This window comes from Podospora anserina, chromosome 3 (genome assembly GCF_000226545.1).
Source record: "Podospora anserina S mat+ genomic DNA chromosome 3, supercontig 2".
NCBI classification, from domain to species: domain Eukaryota; kingdom Fungi; phylum Ascomycota; class Sordariomycetes; order Sordariales; family Podosporaceae; genus Podospora; species Podospora anserina.
The window spans coordinates 2,476,946-2,495,918 of record NW_001914856.1 but is presented as its reverse complement, the minus strand read 5'-3'; the positions used below and the strand labels follow the sequence as shown (position 1 = coordinate 2,495,918).

Here is an 18,973-nt window from a genome sequence, read left to right as displayed (position 1 = left end):
GCCGAGTGGCGTCAAAAGTGAAGCCCAGATTCGATCCAAGAAGTTTGAGTAGGATGTAATTACAACCGCAAGTTATATCTACAATGGAAAATATAGCCCTTCTACATCTTGCATAATAATACCTCCAAAAGAACATTCGTTACCAACGAGAGTGTGAAAACGACGACCTCAAAATCAAACATCAATCGACTCACAAAACTTCAAGATCCCATCCCGTTTCAACACCCCATCCACCCCCTTTGGCAACCTCGGAAACGGATCGGCAACAACACCAAAGATATCCCCTCCCGTTGCTGTAGGGGGTGTGGTGCTATCACTCGCAGCAGCAGCAGATTTATCCACCACCAACGCCAGCCCATGACTTTTAACCGCATCCACGAGCGCAGGCACCATGTCCTATCACCAACCGTCAACATCTTTCATCATCATCATCTTGGGGCGGGGGATACATACCAACAACCTCTCACAACAGACCAACCCCATCAAGTTGTTACTCTGCGCCGTCCTCACCGCATCCTTGACACTAACCCCCTGTCCCTCCTCCCCATCCCCCCCCTTCCCCAAATCGTTACACAAAAACACCGGAAAGTTCGGCTGCTTCCAGTTCAGCGCCGTGCAAACGCTAGCATTGTAACTGCTAAACACCACGTTCCTCCCCCCCCTCCCCGGGCCACTCCTCTGCGCACGTGCGTGGTCAAACACTACTGTCAAGATCGCATCAACAAAAGCGTTCAGATCAGCACTGAGGCCGTGGCCGGCGCCGGTGAGGGGGAGCATCCTCTCCCGCTCAGCTGGTGTGGGGTATAAAACCTGGATGTTGACGTGCATTCCTTTCGGCAAGAGAGACAACGCCTCGTGAAGTGTTGTTCCCCCTGCCGAGGCGAGGATTTTGTGGACAGAGGGGATGTCGTCTGGTAGTGCGGCGGCAAGAGAAGGGCCGGTTACAGTCCCGAACTGGGAGAGTGTTAACCTCGACACGGGGATGTCAATCCCCGCAGTGCAAGGGACCGTCCATTGGGGCCAGAGGACCGGGATGCCATCTGAGGTGTGCTGGACATAAATCCGGACAAAGTCGCCGGTTAGAGAGGACCCGGTGACAAAGGTGGTGTTGGGCATGGCCGGGGTGGTGGCGGGCATGGAGGGGGTGTCGAATTGGGAGGTTGCCTTCCAGTAGGTCTCAAAGTCGGTTATCTCGAGGGGTTTTCCTTGGAAGGGCTTGATGACCTGGGCGTGGAAGCTGATTTGCCCGATCGCGCGGAGGCGGGGGTCGAAGAGAGGGAGGCAGCAGCTGCCCGAGTTGGAGTTTAGCAAGGCGCGGAATGTGTTGGGGAGGGCGACGGTTTTGGCGATGACCTTTGCGCCGTAGGCCGGGAAGACGTCAAAGTCTAGGGTGAAAGAGTCGAGGTTGTCAATCTGAAAAGAGACGAGCCGGGTGTCTTCTTGGAAGGGGAGCATGATGTTCTTGGGGATGACATCCGAAACCTTGGAGGAGATGGTGAGGCGGGCGGCGGGGTATTTGCTGTCGTGGAAGAAGACGAGGGGCTGGTCGCCGTCAAAGTTGATTTGGACGACGGTTTTGTTGTCGAGGAAGTTGTGGCCGTAGCGGCGTAGTGGGATGATTGGCGGTGGGAGCTCGAGGACCGGGATGGCGTCCACGTCGAGAGACATGGGGATGGGGGCGCTGCTGCTGGCCATGGGGGCCAAGGGGGCCGCTACTTGCCGTGCCAGTGGGCTGGACGTCTTGTCTTTGCTGAGCGGCGTGAGGAGCTTCATGCACTCCAGATGACCCTCCCAGGCTGCATAGTACATTGCCGGAAGGTCCTTTTCGTCCAGAATGTTTGGGTCGGCGCCCACATTCAGCAGTGCCTGAAGACAAGGAACGTTCCCTTCGCTCGCCGCGTGTACCAACGGTGTCCAGCCATACAGCTTGTCAATCTGGTCCAAATCCGCCCCGTAGTTCTGGAGCAGCAGCAACAACTCGGGCGTCTGGCCCGACCTAGCCACCAAATGCTGAGGGTAAAGCCCCTCGGCATCAGCCAATATCCTCGCCCCGTGCTTCAGCAACAGCTCGGCAACAGCCAAGGACCCATGCTCACAAGCCAGATTCAACGGCACATGATCCGTGTCCGACACCGGATCCAACCTCGCCTCCCTCTCCAATAGCCTCCCCACACACTCCAGATGCCCATGCACGATCGCGTGAATCAGCGGCGTATAGTTGTCATGATCAATCAAGTTGATCGTCTCTGGCGCCCCCGCGAGCAACTTGTCCAGCATATCCAGCCTCCCATGAATGCTCGCATAATGCAACGGCACCCGCCCATAAACATCCGTCCGGTCCACCGCCACCCCCTTAGCAAGCCCATACTCCAGCACAAACCCGTTCCCATATATCGCCGCCTGATGCAGACAATTCCTCTCGTTGATATCATCCTCGCTCTGAATATCCACCAACCCCGTCTCCAACAGCACATGCAGCGCCTCCAACGGACCCTCATTGATGCTCGCGAGAAAAGTCCTAGTCACCCGCTCCATCATGACCATGTTCTGCTGCTGCTGCTGTCTCTCGTCCCCACCAGCAGCCCTCATCCGCCCGAGCAAATCCCTCAACCCCTCCAAATTCCCACTCAGCACCGTATCAAGCAGCAGCGTGTCCGCATCCCCCTCGTCCGTCCCAAGCAGATGCTGACTACTGACAATATGCCCTGCGGTCGTCCCCGTCTCCTGAAAGCTCAAATTCTCCCCATCCGCCCACGCCCCCAGCTCCTGCAGGCTCGTCGTGGCCTGATCACTCAGCTCACTGATCACCGTCGCGTTGAAAAAAGGCTGCACCTCCACCGCCCGGCTCAGATACAGCTCCTTGGTCTTGGACTTGCTCGTCTTGTCCCACTTCTTCAGAATCTTGGAAAAGGCTGTCCCGTTGATCTCGACAAACTGCTGGAGCTTGTTGAGGTCGTTGGCGAATTGTTGAAAACCTTCCTGCAGGGTGGTGAACTTTGCCGAGCGCCGGGACAGGTTGTTCCCCCCGCCCTGCTGATGGCGGGACTGGAGAACCTTTTTCTTGTCGAGGAGCGTCTTGAGCCGGATCTTGAGCTCGGCTTCTTTTTGGAGGTAGAAGGCGTTGACTTTTTCTAGTTCTCTTTCCTAGACTCGGACTCAGCTTCTGGAGGGCGGGGGCAATATGTAGGGAAAAGGGTGGTGAGCTTTACCAGTTGAAAAAAGAATGTGGCCTTGTTGGCTTGGAGGGCGGCTTGCGAGTCGAGGTGCTCCAGCCCGCCGCTGATGCTGCCCGGTGTGGCAGCACAAAAGCCGGTTGCCTGAACGCCGGTGGCGCCATTCTGAGACTGGAGGACTGGTGTTGCCGAGAGTTTTTTGATGAGCTATAACTCACGTCAGTCATGTCCAAATCTCAACAGTAAGACCGAGTGAGGAATACCTTCTTGAGTGCCTTGTAATTCGTAAAACTGGCGGCATATTCGGGCACCTCGAGCTGCCGTTTTTGAATCTGTTTCCCGAATTTCATCTTGTTCGTTGTTGTTTCTGACTTGAGGCTTTTGAAAAACCTCTTTGTGAGAATCAAGGTGGACGGTGGTGGTGAGTGTGGTGTGTGTATGTGTGACCCCAACCAACCCAACAGACTTCCCGTCTCAGTCTTTTTTGCAATGCCCCAAAAAATAAGAACTCCGGGGAAACTTTCTTATAGAGACAAAACCCAACCCGCACGCGATCTCAGAAAAAACAAAAGTGAGGAGTTGTTGCTCGTCTAAGCAACGATATGGGGAATAAGATCCGGTGTTGGTGAGGACAAGGGGTGGATGGTGGGCCGGGGGTGTGTGTGGTGGTGTCGTTTTTGATAACCTACCTAGGTAGTAATAGCAGCTGAGAAAGACGTTGGGCGGCGGACTGGCTGGGCTCCCTGTAGTTGTGGTGGGATGGACCAGTCTGATATAAAGACACTTTCCCTTTTCTGCAAGTTTTTTGCTGTCTCGTCTCGCTGAGTCCAAAATACCGGTTTATGGCCCCTGTGACGAAGATAAAGTTTTGCCAAGTTTGGGTTTTGGCTGCTGGTTACTAGGTACCACAGCAGGTTGAAGTGGGAGGAAGAAAGACAAAGTGTAGTTGTAGTTAAGAACGGGCGGGCCGTCAATCGGTTATTAGGGGGGGGCGTGGGCGTGCCGGATCTCGGTCACAGGGGGTTTCGGGGGCGCTGGAATCGGGGTGCCAAGATCCGCCTAGCACGTCTCTTTCACGCCCCGGCAGATCGGGTATCGTCCAACAACAACAACAACAACAACCACAACCACAGGCGGAATCCTCCGTATCGTCTACTAACGAGTACCAGATCAAAGGTTTATCCTCTCCCCTCATTCCCATTCCCAGGGTCCCGGGCAAATGTCTTCGTGTTGGCTTGGGTCGTCAGACAGTTGCATAAAGGTACACAAAACCCTCTCCTACTGTCTCCCACGAGTCAGGGACCCTGAAGACAATGTTTTGACTAATAAGACCATATAGATAAACTAGCTACCTACATACATATATTCAGAGAGAAGATACTGAGCTGCAAAGCTGAGCTGCAGAGCTGAGCTGTCATAGCTGCCATCGGAAGATGAACCTGGAGCTCCGTCTGATACGAGATGTCCGAGACATCAACGGCATTCCCAAACTGGCCTTCCACATCTCTTGTCATATGATCTCTCCGATTCTCTGAAGAAAAAAAAAATCCTCTCGCGTGCGTGGTCACCACTCCAAGGTAACTCTTCATGTTCAATGAACCTCCAGCACGAACCAATGAGAAGCTTCCATCTCGCCATGTGCTTGCATCCGGTTGTCGTTGCAAGGCTGATGCAACAAAAAATGGGCAAGGGAAAGCTCGCGTGGAAACAGCTCCAGTCGAGTGCGGGGGCAAACCTGCAGGTGAGGGGCATGTCAAAACGAGGGGCAATGCTTGTTGAAGCGTTTTGGCAGGTATTGAATTACCATACCATACATTCAGTACAGAGAACAATGTTGACACGGTGAGCTGTTGTAGCCAAGACTTAGAATGACATGAAAATTAAACTTTCCAACTTCCCAGCTTCCCAACTCCAAACTACCTAATCATCCCTACTCCGTACACCTATTTGCTCCCGCTCCCAGCCTTGGTCTTATCATCCACCAGACTGTCAGCCATGGCATCAGCCGTCGCCTGCCTCAGCCTTTCACTGTCCTCCAGCTTAATCTCCTTCTTGTCCTTGACCTCTCTCTCGTCGTCGCTATCCCCCAGACTAAAGGGGTCATTGTCCGCAATCGGGTTAGGCTCAACAGCAGAGAGAGGCTGCCACTTGCTCGGCTTGCTCCCACCCGGTGCCGCCGCCGCATCCTGGGCCTTCACCTTGGGGGAGGCATTGTAAGCGTCAATGTCCTCCACCTTGTCACTAAACGCCACTTTCCTGCCCTCATGAGACCGGGGCGACTTGGAAGGCGGGGGTGGTCTGAACACATTGGCGTTGCTGCCAAACTGTCTCTGGTTCTGAACAGGGGCTGTAGCATGCGTCAGTGTCCTCATTGCAAGACCACGATTAATCCCGTAGAATAAACTTACTGCCGTCGCTGTGAAACTTCATCCCCGCAAAATCATCACTCAACAGCTCCGGATCAGCATCATACCGATCATAATCCGCACTCCTCCGCGTCTGGTTCTGATCCCTAGTGGGCCTCCCCCCGGCAAGCGGATTGCTGCTGCTGCCAGCGCTCCCCTCCGCCCGCCGGCGCTCCTCCTCCTGCTCATCAAAATGCTCATCAATCTTCTTCTTGAAGTCCGTAAACCACGTGTTGACCTTGGTCTGCGTCTCCAAAAACCCCTTCTTCAACTGCTCCTTGATGACGGGAAGATCGTCATCAAGAAAACTATGCTCCCGCTCATCCTGGCTTGGGCGCAGACCAGTCTGCTGCCTTCCGCGGGGCACCGGACCCCCACCCCGACCGGGGTGGCCACCTCTCTCACCCCCTCTGTTCGCCGTCCTGGCCTCGTAGGCACCGACATTCTCAAAGTGCTCCGCTAGCTGCCGGGCATATCTCTCATCTGCCTCGAGCTGTTCCTGGGCCGTGGTGGTAGGTCCGTGAGCGGCAGCGACGGGCCTCGGGGGCTGGGGAGGGGGTTGCTCGTTCTGGGCAACGGCGTCAGGGTCCGTCATTTCGAGGAGTGCATTAAACGCCGGCTCGATCTGCCCTCGGCTGGCTGTTAGGACCGCCTTGATGACGGCCATGTCGATGGTGGGGAAGGCCTCCTTGAGCATCTGCTGGTTCTGCTGCGTCTCGTTCACGGCGGGCCGGGGTGGCTGCGGGGGAGGGACCTCGCCGACGGGGGAGGTTGCTGAGGCTGAAGTGGTGGTGACATTTCTGGTGGTGGTGGTGGTGGTGTTGTCGTCGTTGTTGATGATGCCGGCCTCTTGAATATCGTCGTCGTCCATCTCGAGGGGTCTTGCGGTGGTGGGCGATTCCGGTTGTGGCGGGACCTTGTTCTTGAACGGGTAGATAGTTAGAAGAAGCTTTTGGAGAGACGAGGAAAGAAGGAGGTATGAAGCCACCCGGGGTAAGTGTTTCATGGATATGGACGTTTTTGAGCTCCCGTCCCTGGGAGAATGCGGCGTATCACTTACAGCGTCGGTTGGAGCAGACATGGTTCCGGTTGTGAGCGAGTGGGTGTATCTCGAGACGAGAAGCGTCCTTCAAAACTTCGGTTCTTGCTGAGACTTGACGAGGAACAAGGAAGTTATTTCTGCCCAATTTCTTGTAATTGCCAGAATCAGGGGAGTTGGCCCCTTGGAATGCTGTCGCATGTGAGCTCTGGGGGGGTGGCCAGCGAGATTACGTAGCCCCTCATGCGACCCACCTGAGCCACACGGGTTGACGACGTTATCGATAAGCCTTCCCTCCTCTGCAAAGTCACCATGTACATTTGAGCTTTACCTCATCGCGTCTATGTTTGGCATTAGTTTATTGTAAACAAGCTGTTGAACTCGCTTTCTAGTTTTGACACATAGCGACAAGACGTTAGTGTAGTCTCAAACACCTCGATCCCTACCTCCACGAGCTGCCATCTCGCTGCCAAGAGCCGACTCCTCTGTACCCCAGACTTGATCGCCGCCGATAAGCAATCGCCAGTGACGTCTTACCTTCAGAGCGCACGCAACCAAGCAACCGCATTCGTTGTTTAGTATCGCATTCTTGATTCTTGAGCACAACACACTTCGATAGTTTCAATCGCTGCTGGGCAGCCCTTTTCCGCCTATAATTGCCGCCATCACTATAGCCTCTTCTAACCCCCTCACACACCTCCATAGTAGACACAATGGGCGGCAACTCGAGCAAGATAACAGCCCAAGACCAGTACGTCCCCTCCACCCCCTCCCACTCCCGCATCTACTCGCTAACCCTCCCCCACAGAGCAATCTACGACCTCAAACTCCAACGCGACCGCCTCCACCAATACCAACGCCGCATAACCCTTCTCACCTCCCGGGAAACCGAAATCGCCCGCGCCCTCCTCGCCCAAAACAACCGTCCCCGCGCCCTCCTCGCCCTCCGCCGAAAGAAATACCAAGAATCCCTCCTCGCCAAAACCGACCAGCAACTCGAGCAACTAGAAAAATTGGTATCTTCTGTAGAATTCGCACTCATCCAAAAAGACGTCGTCTTTGGGCTGCAGCAGGGGACAAAAGTCCTCAAAGAAATCCACGCCGAGATGGGCGGGATCGACAAGGTGGAAAAACTGATGGGGGAGACGGCGGAGGAGGTCGAGTACCAGAGGGAGGTGAGCGAGATGTTGGGGGGCAGGATCAGTGTCCAGGATGAGGAGGAGGTGGAGGAGGAGTTGGCTGCGTTGGAGAGGGAGTTGGGAGAACCAAAGAAGAAGGAGGAGGAGACTCCTAGTAGGGTGGTGGTGGAGGGGGGGTTGCCTGATGTGCCGGGGACGGAGTTGCCTGCTGGAGAGCAGAGGCAGGAGGGGGTCAAGAAACCGGTTGCTGAGAGGAGGGAGGCGGTTGCTGCTTGAACGGGGGCAGACTCTTGTAGAATGGCGTTTTCTGGGTAGGGTTGATTTTTGGCCTTGATATGCACGCGCGCAAAACGCCTTGCATGGATGAATGGCGTTGGAGTTACGGTCGGCTGGATGGTTGAAGAAGTTACATATCTGCGAGTTATATATCACCCTGTTGATGACCACATGAGCATCAGATACCCATCATTCTCACTTCAGTTCATGATGATTAGTATCTCTGCTTTTGATCCCTGCATGAGTCTCCAAACTCCCATCTTCACTCGCTAACCCGACCCCATAGCTTTGTTGTCCTGTTTCCAATAACCACCAGATACGCCGTTTCAAAAACCAATATAAACAAATCGCTAATTACCATTTATGCCCGTTTGACGCTCTCAGTTCAATGTCCTGTTAATAATCATGAATCCACCTCCATCGCCTCCCCTGCCCCTACTACTTCCTCCTGTTGTTGCTGCTGACTCTTCACCAGCCTCGCCAAACACCCCGGACAATTATGAATCGTCTCGTGGGCATAAATATCGCAATCAATGCAAAAATGCTCCTCACACTCTGGACATTTATACCTCCCGCTCTCGCTCACCCCGGCCTTGATCGCCTCTGGCAACAACCCTGGCGTCGGTGCCGTTACAGTATTCGTCTTTGCAGGCACCTCCCCTCTGCCTTTTGCCTTGGCGATATTGGCTGCTGTCTGCCCCCCAACACCGGAAGACTCCTTCACCTTCAACTTGATCTTTGGCGGCGCAGCCTTCGGGACAGGCGGGAAGGGCGTCTGGCAGGAAAAACACGCCACCGACTTCTTTGCTTCTGTCCACGGAACCGCCACCCATGATTTGAGGGGAAAAAGGTGGTGATACGATCTCGCCAGGTGAATCGACAATATCAGCGTCAGCCCGCAAACGGGACAAGACGCGGGTAACCGGCAGACTTTGATTCTACACCTCGTGCAGGTGTACCCTTCTCTTGTTGGTTTGTTGTGGCAGGCGCAGAGGGAGACAAAATCTTTTGATGCGAGGGAGCGGGAGGGGAAGCCCATCATGAGGAGGGAGGCGTTTGATTGCTCTGCCTCGTGGGTGACGGGGGGTGTCGTGGCGGCGAGGAAGAGCTCGCGAAAGTGCTGCTCGTGGAGGGCGATGCGGTATTGGGAGTCGTCGTTGTCGTTTGTGCGGGCGCAGAGCTCGGCGCAGATGGCTACCTGGGCGGCGAGGCCGATGATGGAGACGCGGATGCGGTCGGCGATGAGGGAGGTGATGGTGTCGGAGATGTCGCCTGGGTCCGAGGAGAGGAGGGCGCCGTAGATGATGAGGACTTCGCGGGTGCCGTGGGAGGGGGTGTGGCTATGAGGAAGGGAATGAATGGTCAGCTGTGGTTGTCATAAACCAGACAAAGAGGTGGGGGGGGGGCAGTTTACTATAAGTGACCTCGACACATTTCGAGGGCATTTTGAAGACTTGGGTTCCCAATAGGGTCCTTAAGCGCCCACTGCCTCAGCTTCTCAATGTGCTCGACTGGGTTCCCACTCATGTCGCTGATCCTGACGGCAATACCATCGCGCATCCCGATGATCCCCAGCTGACTGATTGGATTCTGCTGAAAGAATGTGTTCACAAATTCCATAGCGTAGGAGAAGGTGAGGGCGAAGCGGTTCGGAAGCAGGTCCTTCTCTGCCATCGCGATGCTCATGTCCAACACCAACACCATGTGCCGTATTATTCCACGCTGGATCGGTGTGGTATCCCGCATCAACCGCCGGCGTTTCTCGGCCTCGATCAACTCGGCCACTGTGATGCTGCCATCTTCGGCAATGGCAACCTCGTCCCAGGCTCGGTGGACTTCTTCCCAGGCTGCTTTGCGGGTTCCCTTGCCCTTCTGGCCACCTTTTCCTTTTCCGCCATCTTTCGATCGTGTACCGTAGACGCTGTCGACTCCGGCATCGTCACCAGAGAGGTCCCCGACATATTCGTCGTCGGAGTCGGCCATCGTGGGGTTCGTGATAAGTTTGTATGTTGAGCAGTTGGAGATGGGACGGCGAGGCTGTCGAAGGTTACTTGAGAAGTTCAGGAACCCGCAGCAGCCTCGCAGATTCAGTGGGGCAGCATGAAAATGACGTGACCAATGGAAACGTAAAATATGGTTCCGAAAATAGTGGGGCCTATCGGCTGCGGGCGCTGCCAGAATGGCGACCCACACCTCCGGCTCCGTTAGAATTATCCGGCTCAGATCCGGACGGTAGATAGTGCAGCGCAGCACCAACGGGTCTTGGCCCCCACCGGCCAGGAAAATGACCGATGGATTTTCCTAGTTTTTATTTTGAATGAGACACTTTTTTAATCACAACCTCACCGGTACGAGACATGCTGGTTCATTAGAGGTCTTCGACGCAGGTCTCCGTGGTTCGGCATGGATATGATGATGACGAATTGTCGGATCATGGTCCCGTCCACGTGAGGCTGTGTTGATATATTGCAAAATTCTTCACCACCACCACCTCACACCACCACCCGTCACTATGTAAGCATTCCCCGACGTCGGTCATCAGATCGGTGGATCCAATCGATCGGGAGATGGCCAAGCAATCTCCCGGTTCAAACGCCCGCTGAGGCTGCCGGGCTGCCGATTTTCCTGCGAACGAGGCAGCGAGGTTTTCTGAAATATAAAAAAGTGAGAGGTGGTCAGGCACAACTGCAGGCCTGTGCGAAAGACGTGTCTCAGCATGGTGTGAGGCTTGTACCCAAACCGACGAATCAGGCCGGCCGCGCCCTTGCAGCGCATGGTTGCCCCGCCCTCTCATCGGTTATCCCTGGCGCCGTTGACGTAATGTTCCACTGGGGGATCCGATATGGATATCTTCCATGGGTCATCAGCGGGATCAAAAAATCAGCCCAAAAGAAAATTTCCCATCTTGGAGAAGGTACGGGACCGGGGGATTTTGGGTTTTGGGTCACTCGGTCATAACCGTCCGTGCGGCCACTTATCAAGCACCATCGACGATTGCAATCACGATTTGGTTCGATAATTCCTTGCATAGTTCAGTCGATCTTTTGTACCTTTTTAAAGCTTGTAAGAGCCGGGGAGTCGGCCCAATATGGAAGCTCCGGGATATCGACTCGAGGCGGTGGGAGGTTGGTACGTAGTGGTGAGATTGAGGGAGGGGGCATGCGAGGTGGGGTGCGTAACTGCGTACTTTGTACTGCGTAGGATCGGGGAGCAAGCCATGGTCGCCGACGGGACGGAGCTGCATTCTGCAGAAGCCTTCCTTCCTTCCTGTAAGAGTGACTTGTGCCGTTTGCTGTGGTGTACGGAGTAATGTGTGCTGTACCCTTTGCTGTGCGCTGTTGTGCTGTTGTGCTATGCCTGCTGCTGCGTTCGTCCTAGTTTCCCCAGAAAATGCCAGCTGAAATGCCAAATTCCACTGGAAGCGACATCATCAACCTCGACACCTGTCCAATCGCATCCCCGAGCGCGCGTATTTCTTGCAGCCTCTGGAGGCCCGTGGAAGTCCGAAATGGCCTCACTTTGTCAGATTGGTCCCAGTAGTCTGGCCAGCTCATTGTATAGGACCCGTCAGCCACGTCTTGTCAATGCATTATTGGACCCTGATCGAGTCAATATGGCATCCCGTCCATCGGATGGGAGGGGAGAGAGGGGTTGGGGGGGGGGGGGAAAAGGACCCCCATATACATAACCACGGCGGCAGCGGACACCTGGCCGAGGAAGCGACATGGGCAGTGGCACCGAGCAAGTGAAAGCAAGGCACGAAGCGCCATCCTCCCTGCGAGGGCCCTGTTACCCACCGGCCAGCTTTAATAAATGTGATGTGCAACACGACCCAATGCTCCCACACACTGCCTCCATATCTTGTGAAAAGGCATCAGTTGTTGAGAGAAAAGCCAGAGCCACTCAGTCCGTATCCAACGGGCAAGTGTAGTTATCGGTAAGATACGTAGTGTAATCTGTATCGGAGAGGTCATCAATCTGTCAGTCCCGGCAGTCAGGGCGTCTCGCAAGGGTTCGCGTCGTCTCGCATGTCGCCGCCGCCTTGACCAGCAGCATAACGTCATAGTCCCCTTTCGGGCCACTGGGGTGTTTGCTGCCAACTTCTAAACCCACCCACCGGGCGACGCGCGCTTCCTGATTCCCAATTTCGAATTCCACCCACCTCTACGCACACGCACACACCAAACCAAACCAAACCAAACTCAGTCATCACACACAACACACACACACACACTCTCTCTCTCTCTCTCTCTCTCTCGAACCCGACACCACGATCCCCCCTTCCAAGGTTTTTGCCAGTCTAATTCCCCAGACAGACCAGACCAGGACAACCGCCGCCCGTTTCAGCCTCTGCTCAGACCCATCCATCATCACACGCAGCCCAGCCATTGCTTTGACTTCACTTGTGGCCCATTTTCGTCTCATGTTTTTGATGTGCTAGGGGAGGAGAAAGGAAGGTTGCTCTTTTATCTCGTCGAGGGCTCCCACAGCGGATGCATGTACGACTGCCGACCCGAGCCTGCGCGGCCGCCTATACTACCGTCGACGTCACTGCTGGGATTTTTTAGCTCCCAGGAGGCAACCGCATCATCAGCCTGAATGAGGGAATGCGAAGGAGAGGTCACAAACCACGACAAGCCAGGGTAAAATCTGCCTCACGACGATCCAAGAAGGCGGCTGAGCTGAAGAGGACAAGGTCGAATCCTCCCACAACGACTACGACGCCAACAACGACAACAACGACGACAATCCCACCAGATATCACGGGTGTCGCTGCTGCTGAAGAGACTGCTGTGACCAGGAGTGGTGTTGCTGATTCCAGTGAAGCTGACGATAGTGATGGTGGTACAATCTTGCGTGGGACTGTGTCGCTGATTGCAAAACTACAACAACAAATGACGGGGGATCTGGGGAGCAGCAGAGGGTTCCAGCCATCTGCCACCCCTGATCCGCTTTCTCAGAACCTGGGAAACAAAGCGTTAAAGTTCAAGGAGAGATATGACCGAGTGGACGAATCACAACAAGGAGTATCACCAACCAGTCCACCCAGGCCGCGCGATAACGACACCACGCCAAGAAATGAGATTGGTCCTGCACAGGTTAAGCAGGGTAGGGCAGGAAAGCTCGGTGGTCAGGCGGAGCCGAGGGACGCTCAGCGGAAGTTGGACGAGTACCGGGAAAATCTAGCTCGACATATCGAGAGACGAGAGGCTCCTTTGAGAGGTGAGGCTCTCGCCATGCCTGGACCCGTTCGCGTCTCTCCTATTCAGGAGGAGATCTCACCACCAGCAATGTTCCATTCGTCCGGCTCAGACGCCACCCTGACATCGTCTACCGAGTCCGGTAATACCGTTCGAGGAGGATTTACACCCGGCCCGGTGACCGGCACGCCTTCCTATCCGTTTCCTCGCATGGCTCCTCCAAGTATGATACCACCATCGATACACCGGCCGTTCACGACGCTCTCGCCAACCGTGCCGCCCAAAGGTCCCCAGCATGGTTTTGATATCTTCAAAGGCCAGGACAGCTTTCTTTCGAACCCATCCACCCCGGCGTCGGCCACCACGTTTCTGCCCCCGGGATATTCCCAGTCTACGGGAGAGCAGTATGAGTTCCCAAGTCCTAACCTTTATGACCTAACATTGATGCTTGCCGCGGAACCGGGACTGGATGCGTGGTGGAACACGGTGGTGCAGATCATGGTTGATGTGTACAAGGCTGAAAGGGTCACACTGGCTGTTCCAGCAGATTCAACCGATATTGAAAACGTTCCATGGGGCCAAAAGGCGACTTACAATGCTCACAGGGAGGATGTTTTAAGCCTGGGTTATCTCGCCAAGGGGTCGAGTCTTATGCCGAGCAGTGTCGACGATCTTTCCGAAGGCCTTTCCCATCCTCCAGAGTCACCGACACAACAGCAGCAACCGCCGGCCCGCCCGGGGTTGCAAAGCAGGCATTCCTACACTTCGTACGAGGACAGAAAGGAAGCACGCACTGCGGCCAACGAACGAGCGCCCCAGGCTGCCTCTCGACGACCTCATTTTCTTTCTAGGAGCAAAACAAGTCATGCGGCTCCCACACTCGAAGTTCATGACGATCTTGACGACCACAACACCACTGCTCTGAACCGGCAGGCTCTGGAGGAACACGATGCATTGGAGGAACAACAGCAACAGGATATTCCAAGCTGGGAGGCGCCCATTACAGCGCCGAGAAAGGGGAATGGCAAAATCTTGAATGTCCTGCAAGCGCTTGACTACGAGGCCGACCCGTTGATCGATCATAATGGGGTAATGCGGGTATTAGAGCGTGGCCGGGTTGTAGCGCTCACGAGGAACTACCCCTATCTTGCTCCAGGGTCAGCAGAGTACAAAGTGCCAGAGCCCAAAACACCCGCCCGGCCAAAATCCCCCGAGGGTACCCGCAAATCCGGGAGAAGGCCTCGGTCTGATTCTGCCTCCAAGCTTTCGTCGCTTCTCAGTAGCGCCACCACCTTCTCGCCAGCCGTGAACAGAGCTCCCAAAGTCGGGTTGGACAAGAAGGGGTCTGGTGCTGGGTCCCGGATGGATGAAGACAGGCCAAAAGCAGCCAACCCACGCTACGAGGAATATGAGCAAACTCCACCATCACCCTGGTCGCAGTCCCCAGCCCCCTCGCCTGCGGTGCGGGCTGATCCTAATGAGAACCCGTTCTTCACCGACGCCATGGTGGACGAGGACTCTTTCAATCCTGCCTCTGCTCCTGTGGATTATACGGACATAAGGCCGCCCGAAGCGATCGGGATGGATAACTCATGGACTGTGCTGCACATTCCCCTGACGCACGTGCTCCTATCCAAACCGAATCCGACCTTCAAGCTTGATCCTTCTCTTATGGAGCAGAAGATATCCGCGCGGAACAGATCCGGGGATGTTTCTGCGATTCCCAATTCCTCACCGGAGAGACCTCCCAAGGAGAAACACGCGCCAATCGCCATCCTATCGATTCTGAGCCCCATCATCCCGTATCCTTCCAATTTTCGCCACTCTCTCGACCATCTCGCCCCCCATCTCGCCACATCCTTCTCCTTGTGTCGTCACTACACGAACCTCGAGATTGAGCTGAATGGGCTGCAAAAGAGGCGGCCACAAACCGCAGGCTTTGGCGCTCTGGGTCCAGATGGAAGACCACTTGCCGACCCGACTGCCCTCGCTTCACTGGCGTATGCCGAGGACGCAACTAGAGGTTCGTTGGCCGGCAGTATCACCAGTCCAAGTGACTACTCTGGGCCTTCTCGTAGTACGGCTGGCTCACCAACAGGAACTCCCGGGTGGGAGCCAACGGCAATGGGATTGTTGAGGGGTGGACCTACTGCCAGCCCTGCCCCAGTGAACGCAGACAGCTACTTTAGCTCGGTATCGAAAATGGGAGCTGGGACTCAGCGTCCTACACGGGACTCGAGAGAGGCTGAGAGGAGATCATCATCGAGGCTGTCGGGGGGCAAACAAGATGCAGCTTTGCTCAGCCCAGGACAGCCTGAGGTGATCGATGGTGCCCGTCGAAGCTCGGAAGAATCCAGGAGGCCGGGTGCCAAAGAGCTCAAGGATTCCTCCAATGAGAAAATCAGTGCGGGGGCGGGGGATAAGAAACAACAGCTTCCTGGGACTCCAGGGGCAGCCCGTCCCCATACCCAGCTTCACTCGTACGGTGCCGATTTTGCGGCTACTTTTCAGTCTCTTCCTCCGAGCTCCACCATTAGCAGAGGCTCTGGCTCGGTAGCAGCACCTTCGAGGGCCGGGTCGTTGTCCCAGGGCGAGATGACACCGCCGTCGGACAAGCTAAAAGGTCTCATCTTGGACTCTTTACCGGCTCACGTCTTTGTCGCTCTCCCGCAAACAGGTGAAATAGTCTGGGTCAACAGCAGGTTCCTTTCGTATCGGGGCCAAACATCTGGCGATCTAGCGGCCGATCCCTGGGGGAGCATACACCCTGACGACCGGGACGAGTATCTCAAGTTCTGGAGCCAGTCAGTAAGGACAGGTGAGCAGTTTTCGAGAACAGTGCGCATCCGGCGGTTTGACGGTGCCTATCGGTGGTTCTACGCCAGGGCTGTCGCCTCCAAGGACAAGAGAGGTGTCATCATGCAGTTCCTGGGCTCCTACATGGACATTCATGATCAACACATTGCGGAGCTCCGGGCTGCGCGTCAAGAGGAAATCGAAGTGTCGGAAGCCAAGCATCGACTGCTCGCCAACCTAATTCCCCAGATCATCTTTACCGCCACCGAAGACGAGGGGATCACCTTCGCCAACGAACAGTGGCTGTCCTACACGGGCCAAACGTTTGAGGATGTCCTGGGTCTTGGCTTCATGGACTTTGTTCATCCTGACGATCTTGCAAAGTGCCAAATCCCCCCGGAGAGGTCACCAAGTCCTCTTTTCAAAAATGAGAACAAAGGCCACGCGCACTCTATCTCGATTGACAGGATGTCTATCAAGTCTGCCAAATCGACAAGGCCCTCGAGCACCGCCCCCGATGCCAACATTCGCGGCATCCACCAGGCGCTGTCTCGACATAACAGCTCGAGCAGCGGTTCGGTCTACGAGCTCTCGACTGCCAATCTTACCGAGCTTGCCAGGAAGGGCGTGATTCGCGTTTCGACCGACAGCAGCGGGCGGCTCTCGTACACCACCGAGATACGGTTGCGCTCTAAGAGCGGCGAGTACCGGTGGCATCTCGTACGCTGTGTTGAGATCGATAACGTCGACTTTGGTAATGGTGTCAGTTCCTTCTTTGGGTCGGCCACGGACATCAACGACTTGAAACTGCTCGAGACGAAGCTGAAGGAGGCTATGGACTCAAAGAGTCGCTTCCTCAGCAACATGTCTCACGAGATCAGGACGCCTCTCATCGGCATATCCGGCATGGTCAGCTTTTTGCAGGACACGACACTGAACGAAGAGCAGCGCGATTACACCAACACGATCCAGACCAGCGCCAACAGCTTGCTGATGATTATCAACGACATTTTGGACCTGTCCAAGGTGGATGCGGGGATGATGAAGTTGAACTTTGAGTGGTTCCACACCCGGTCGCTGATCGAGGATGTGAATGAGCTGGTGTCGACCATGGCCATTGCGAAACGTCTGGAACTCAACTATGTTGTGGAAGAGGACGTTCCGGCGTGGGTCAAGGGAGACAAAGTCCGTATCCGCCAGGTCCTGCTCAATGTCATCGGCAATGCTATCAAATTCACCAGTCAGGGGGAGGTTTTCAGTCGGTGCAAAGTCATTGTCCCTGAGGGTGTCGAGCTTGGGAAAGCTGAGATTATGCTGGAGTTTTCTGTGATTGACACGGGCAGGGGCTTTACCGAGCAGGAGGCTGAGCTGATCTTCAAGCCCTTCAGTCAGATCGATGGAAGCAGCACTAGACAGCACGGCGGAAGCGGACTCGGGCTGGTCATTTCGCGCCAGCTGGCTGAGCTGCATGGTGGCACCATGAACGGCACGGCCGTGCCTGGCAAGGGGTCCACGTTTACGTTCACGGCGAGATTTGGGCTGCCGACTGACACAGACCATCCCGATGGCTCGGCGGTTCCTCAACCGACACCTGGGCTCATGCGGGAGGTTAGCGTAAGCTCGACAGAGTCTGCCGTGCGGGATTCCTTCCAGCATGTGCAGGCCATCAGCCCGCAGACGACAGACTCGACATACAGGTCACCGACCATGGCTTCTAGTGGTAGTTCGGAGCTTTCCGGAGCCTCTGGTCGGACTCAAACTACCGAGAGGTCGTCGCTATCTTCTGTCAGCGGACTGGCTCGTTTCAGTGAAGCTGCTCGAGCTAGCGGGCAGGACCTGTCGCAGATGAAGTTGGAGATGCCGGCCCACCGGATATCTCCAGGTACTACCCCGATGCCCCTAGACTCGAAACGGCCAAGTCTTGTGGCCAACTATCGCCCGTCCTTGTACTCTATCTTGATCATCTGCCCACAAACGCACAGCCGGGAGGCGACTACCAAGCACATTGAGCAGACGCTGCCCAAGGACGTCCCCCATCAGATCGTTGCGGTATCATCTGTGGATGAGGCCCGCGGTATGATCGGTGGTGATGAATCGGTGAATTTCACGCACATTGTTGTCAACCTGCCCACGCCTGAAGATATCATCAGTCTGATGGACAGGATTTCGGGATCGAGCATGCTGGGCAAGACCAGCATTCTTATTCTTTCGGACTCGGTCCAGCGACAGGCAGTCATCAAGCAGGTAGCGGGCACAAAGTATGACGACATGCTCTCCGACGGCAAGGTGACGTATATCTACAAGCCAGTCAAACCGTCGAGGTTTGCCGTGATTTTCGACCCGGGCAAGGAGCGTGATCTGAGTATTGATCGGAACCGCTCGACGGCGCAGCAGTTGGTGGAATTTCAACGACAGAGCTACGTTGATATGGAAAGGCGCATGGGCAACAAGGGGTACAAGGTGCTGCTGGTGGAGGATAACCCGGTTAATCAAAAGGTCTTGTCAAAGTATCTGAAGAGGGTTGGAGTGGAGGTGGAACTGGCGGCGGATGGGGTCGAGTGCACTGATATGGTGTTTGGGAGGGGGAGGGGGTATTATTCGTTGATTCTGGTATGTCTTCTTGTCTCGTCACTTTTTTTTTTCCCCATCACTAACCACTGAACAGTGCGACCTCCACATGCCCAGAAAAGACGGGTATCAAGCCTGCAGGGAGATTAGAGCGTGGGAAATTCAGCACCTGATGGAGGACGAGAGGACCGGGAGGAGCTTTGTTCCAACAAACCAGAACCCAAACAACAAGAACAGGGCGCTGCCGATTATTGCGCTCAGCGCGAATGTCATGAGCGACGTGCAGGAAAAGTGTGTGGAGGCTGGGTTTAGCGACTATGTGGCGAAGCCGGTGGATTTTATTAATTTGAGCCAGGCGCTGTCCAAGTTTTTTTGA

General features: G+C 55.2%; 5 protein-coding genes across 5 annotated transcripts; 2 read left to right on the top strand and 3 right to left on the bottom strand.

The window, feature by feature from the left end:
• Positions 1-174: 174 nt before the first annotated feature.
• PODANS_3_8920 (uncharacterized protein) lies at positions 175-3,523 on the bottom strand (the record flags this gene model as incomplete). Its single annotated transcript, XM_001909665.1, has 4 exons — positions 175-396; positions 454-3,144; positions 3,210-3,380; positions 3,437-3,523. 4 exons carry the CDS (start codon positions 3,521-3,523, stop codon positions 175-177), a joined length of 3,171 nt encoding a protein of 1,056 aa, XP_001909700.1.
• A 1,593-nt stretch (positions 3,524-5,116) lies between these two features.
• On the bottom strand, positions 5,117-6,659 carry PODANS_3_8910 (uncharacterized protein; the record flags this gene model as incomplete). The annotated part of the gene is made up of 3 exons (XM_001909664.1): positions 5,117-5,520; positions 5,582-6,500; positions 6,639-6,659. 3 exons carry the CDS (start codon positions 6,657-6,659, stop codon positions 5,117-5,119), a joined length of 1,344 nt encoding a protein of 447 aa, XP_001909699.1.
• Positions 6,660-7,330: 671 nt separating this feature from the next.
• Positions 7,331-8,032, top strand: PODANS_3_8900 (uncharacterized protein; the record flags this gene model as incomplete). Its single annotated transcript, XM_001909663.1, has 2 exons — positions 7,331-7,368; positions 7,426-8,032. 2 exons carry the CDS (start codon positions 7,331-7,333, stop codon positions 8,030-8,032), a joined length of 645 nt encoding a protein of 214 aa, XP_001909698.1.
• A 403-nt stretch (positions 8,033-8,435) lies between these two features.
• On the bottom strand, positions 8,436-10,015 carry PODANS_3_8890 (uncharacterized protein; the record flags this gene model as incomplete). The annotated part of the gene is made up of 2 exons (XM_001909662.1): positions 8,436-9,372; positions 9,447-10,015. The coding sequence occupies 2 exons, from the start codon at positions 10,013-10,015 to the stop codon at positions 8,436-8,438; spliced, it is 1,506 nt and encodes a 501-aa protein (XP_001909697.1).
• Positions 10,016-12,639: 2,624 nt separating this feature from the next.
• Positions 12,640-18,973, top strand: PODANS_3_8880 (uncharacterized protein; the record flags this gene model as incomplete). The annotated part of the gene is made up of 2 exons (XM_001909661.1): positions 12,640-18,656; positions 18,715-18,973. 2 exons carry the CDS (start codon positions 12,640-12,642, stop codon positions 18,971-18,973), a joined length of 6,276 nt encoding a protein of 2,091 aa, XP_001909696.1.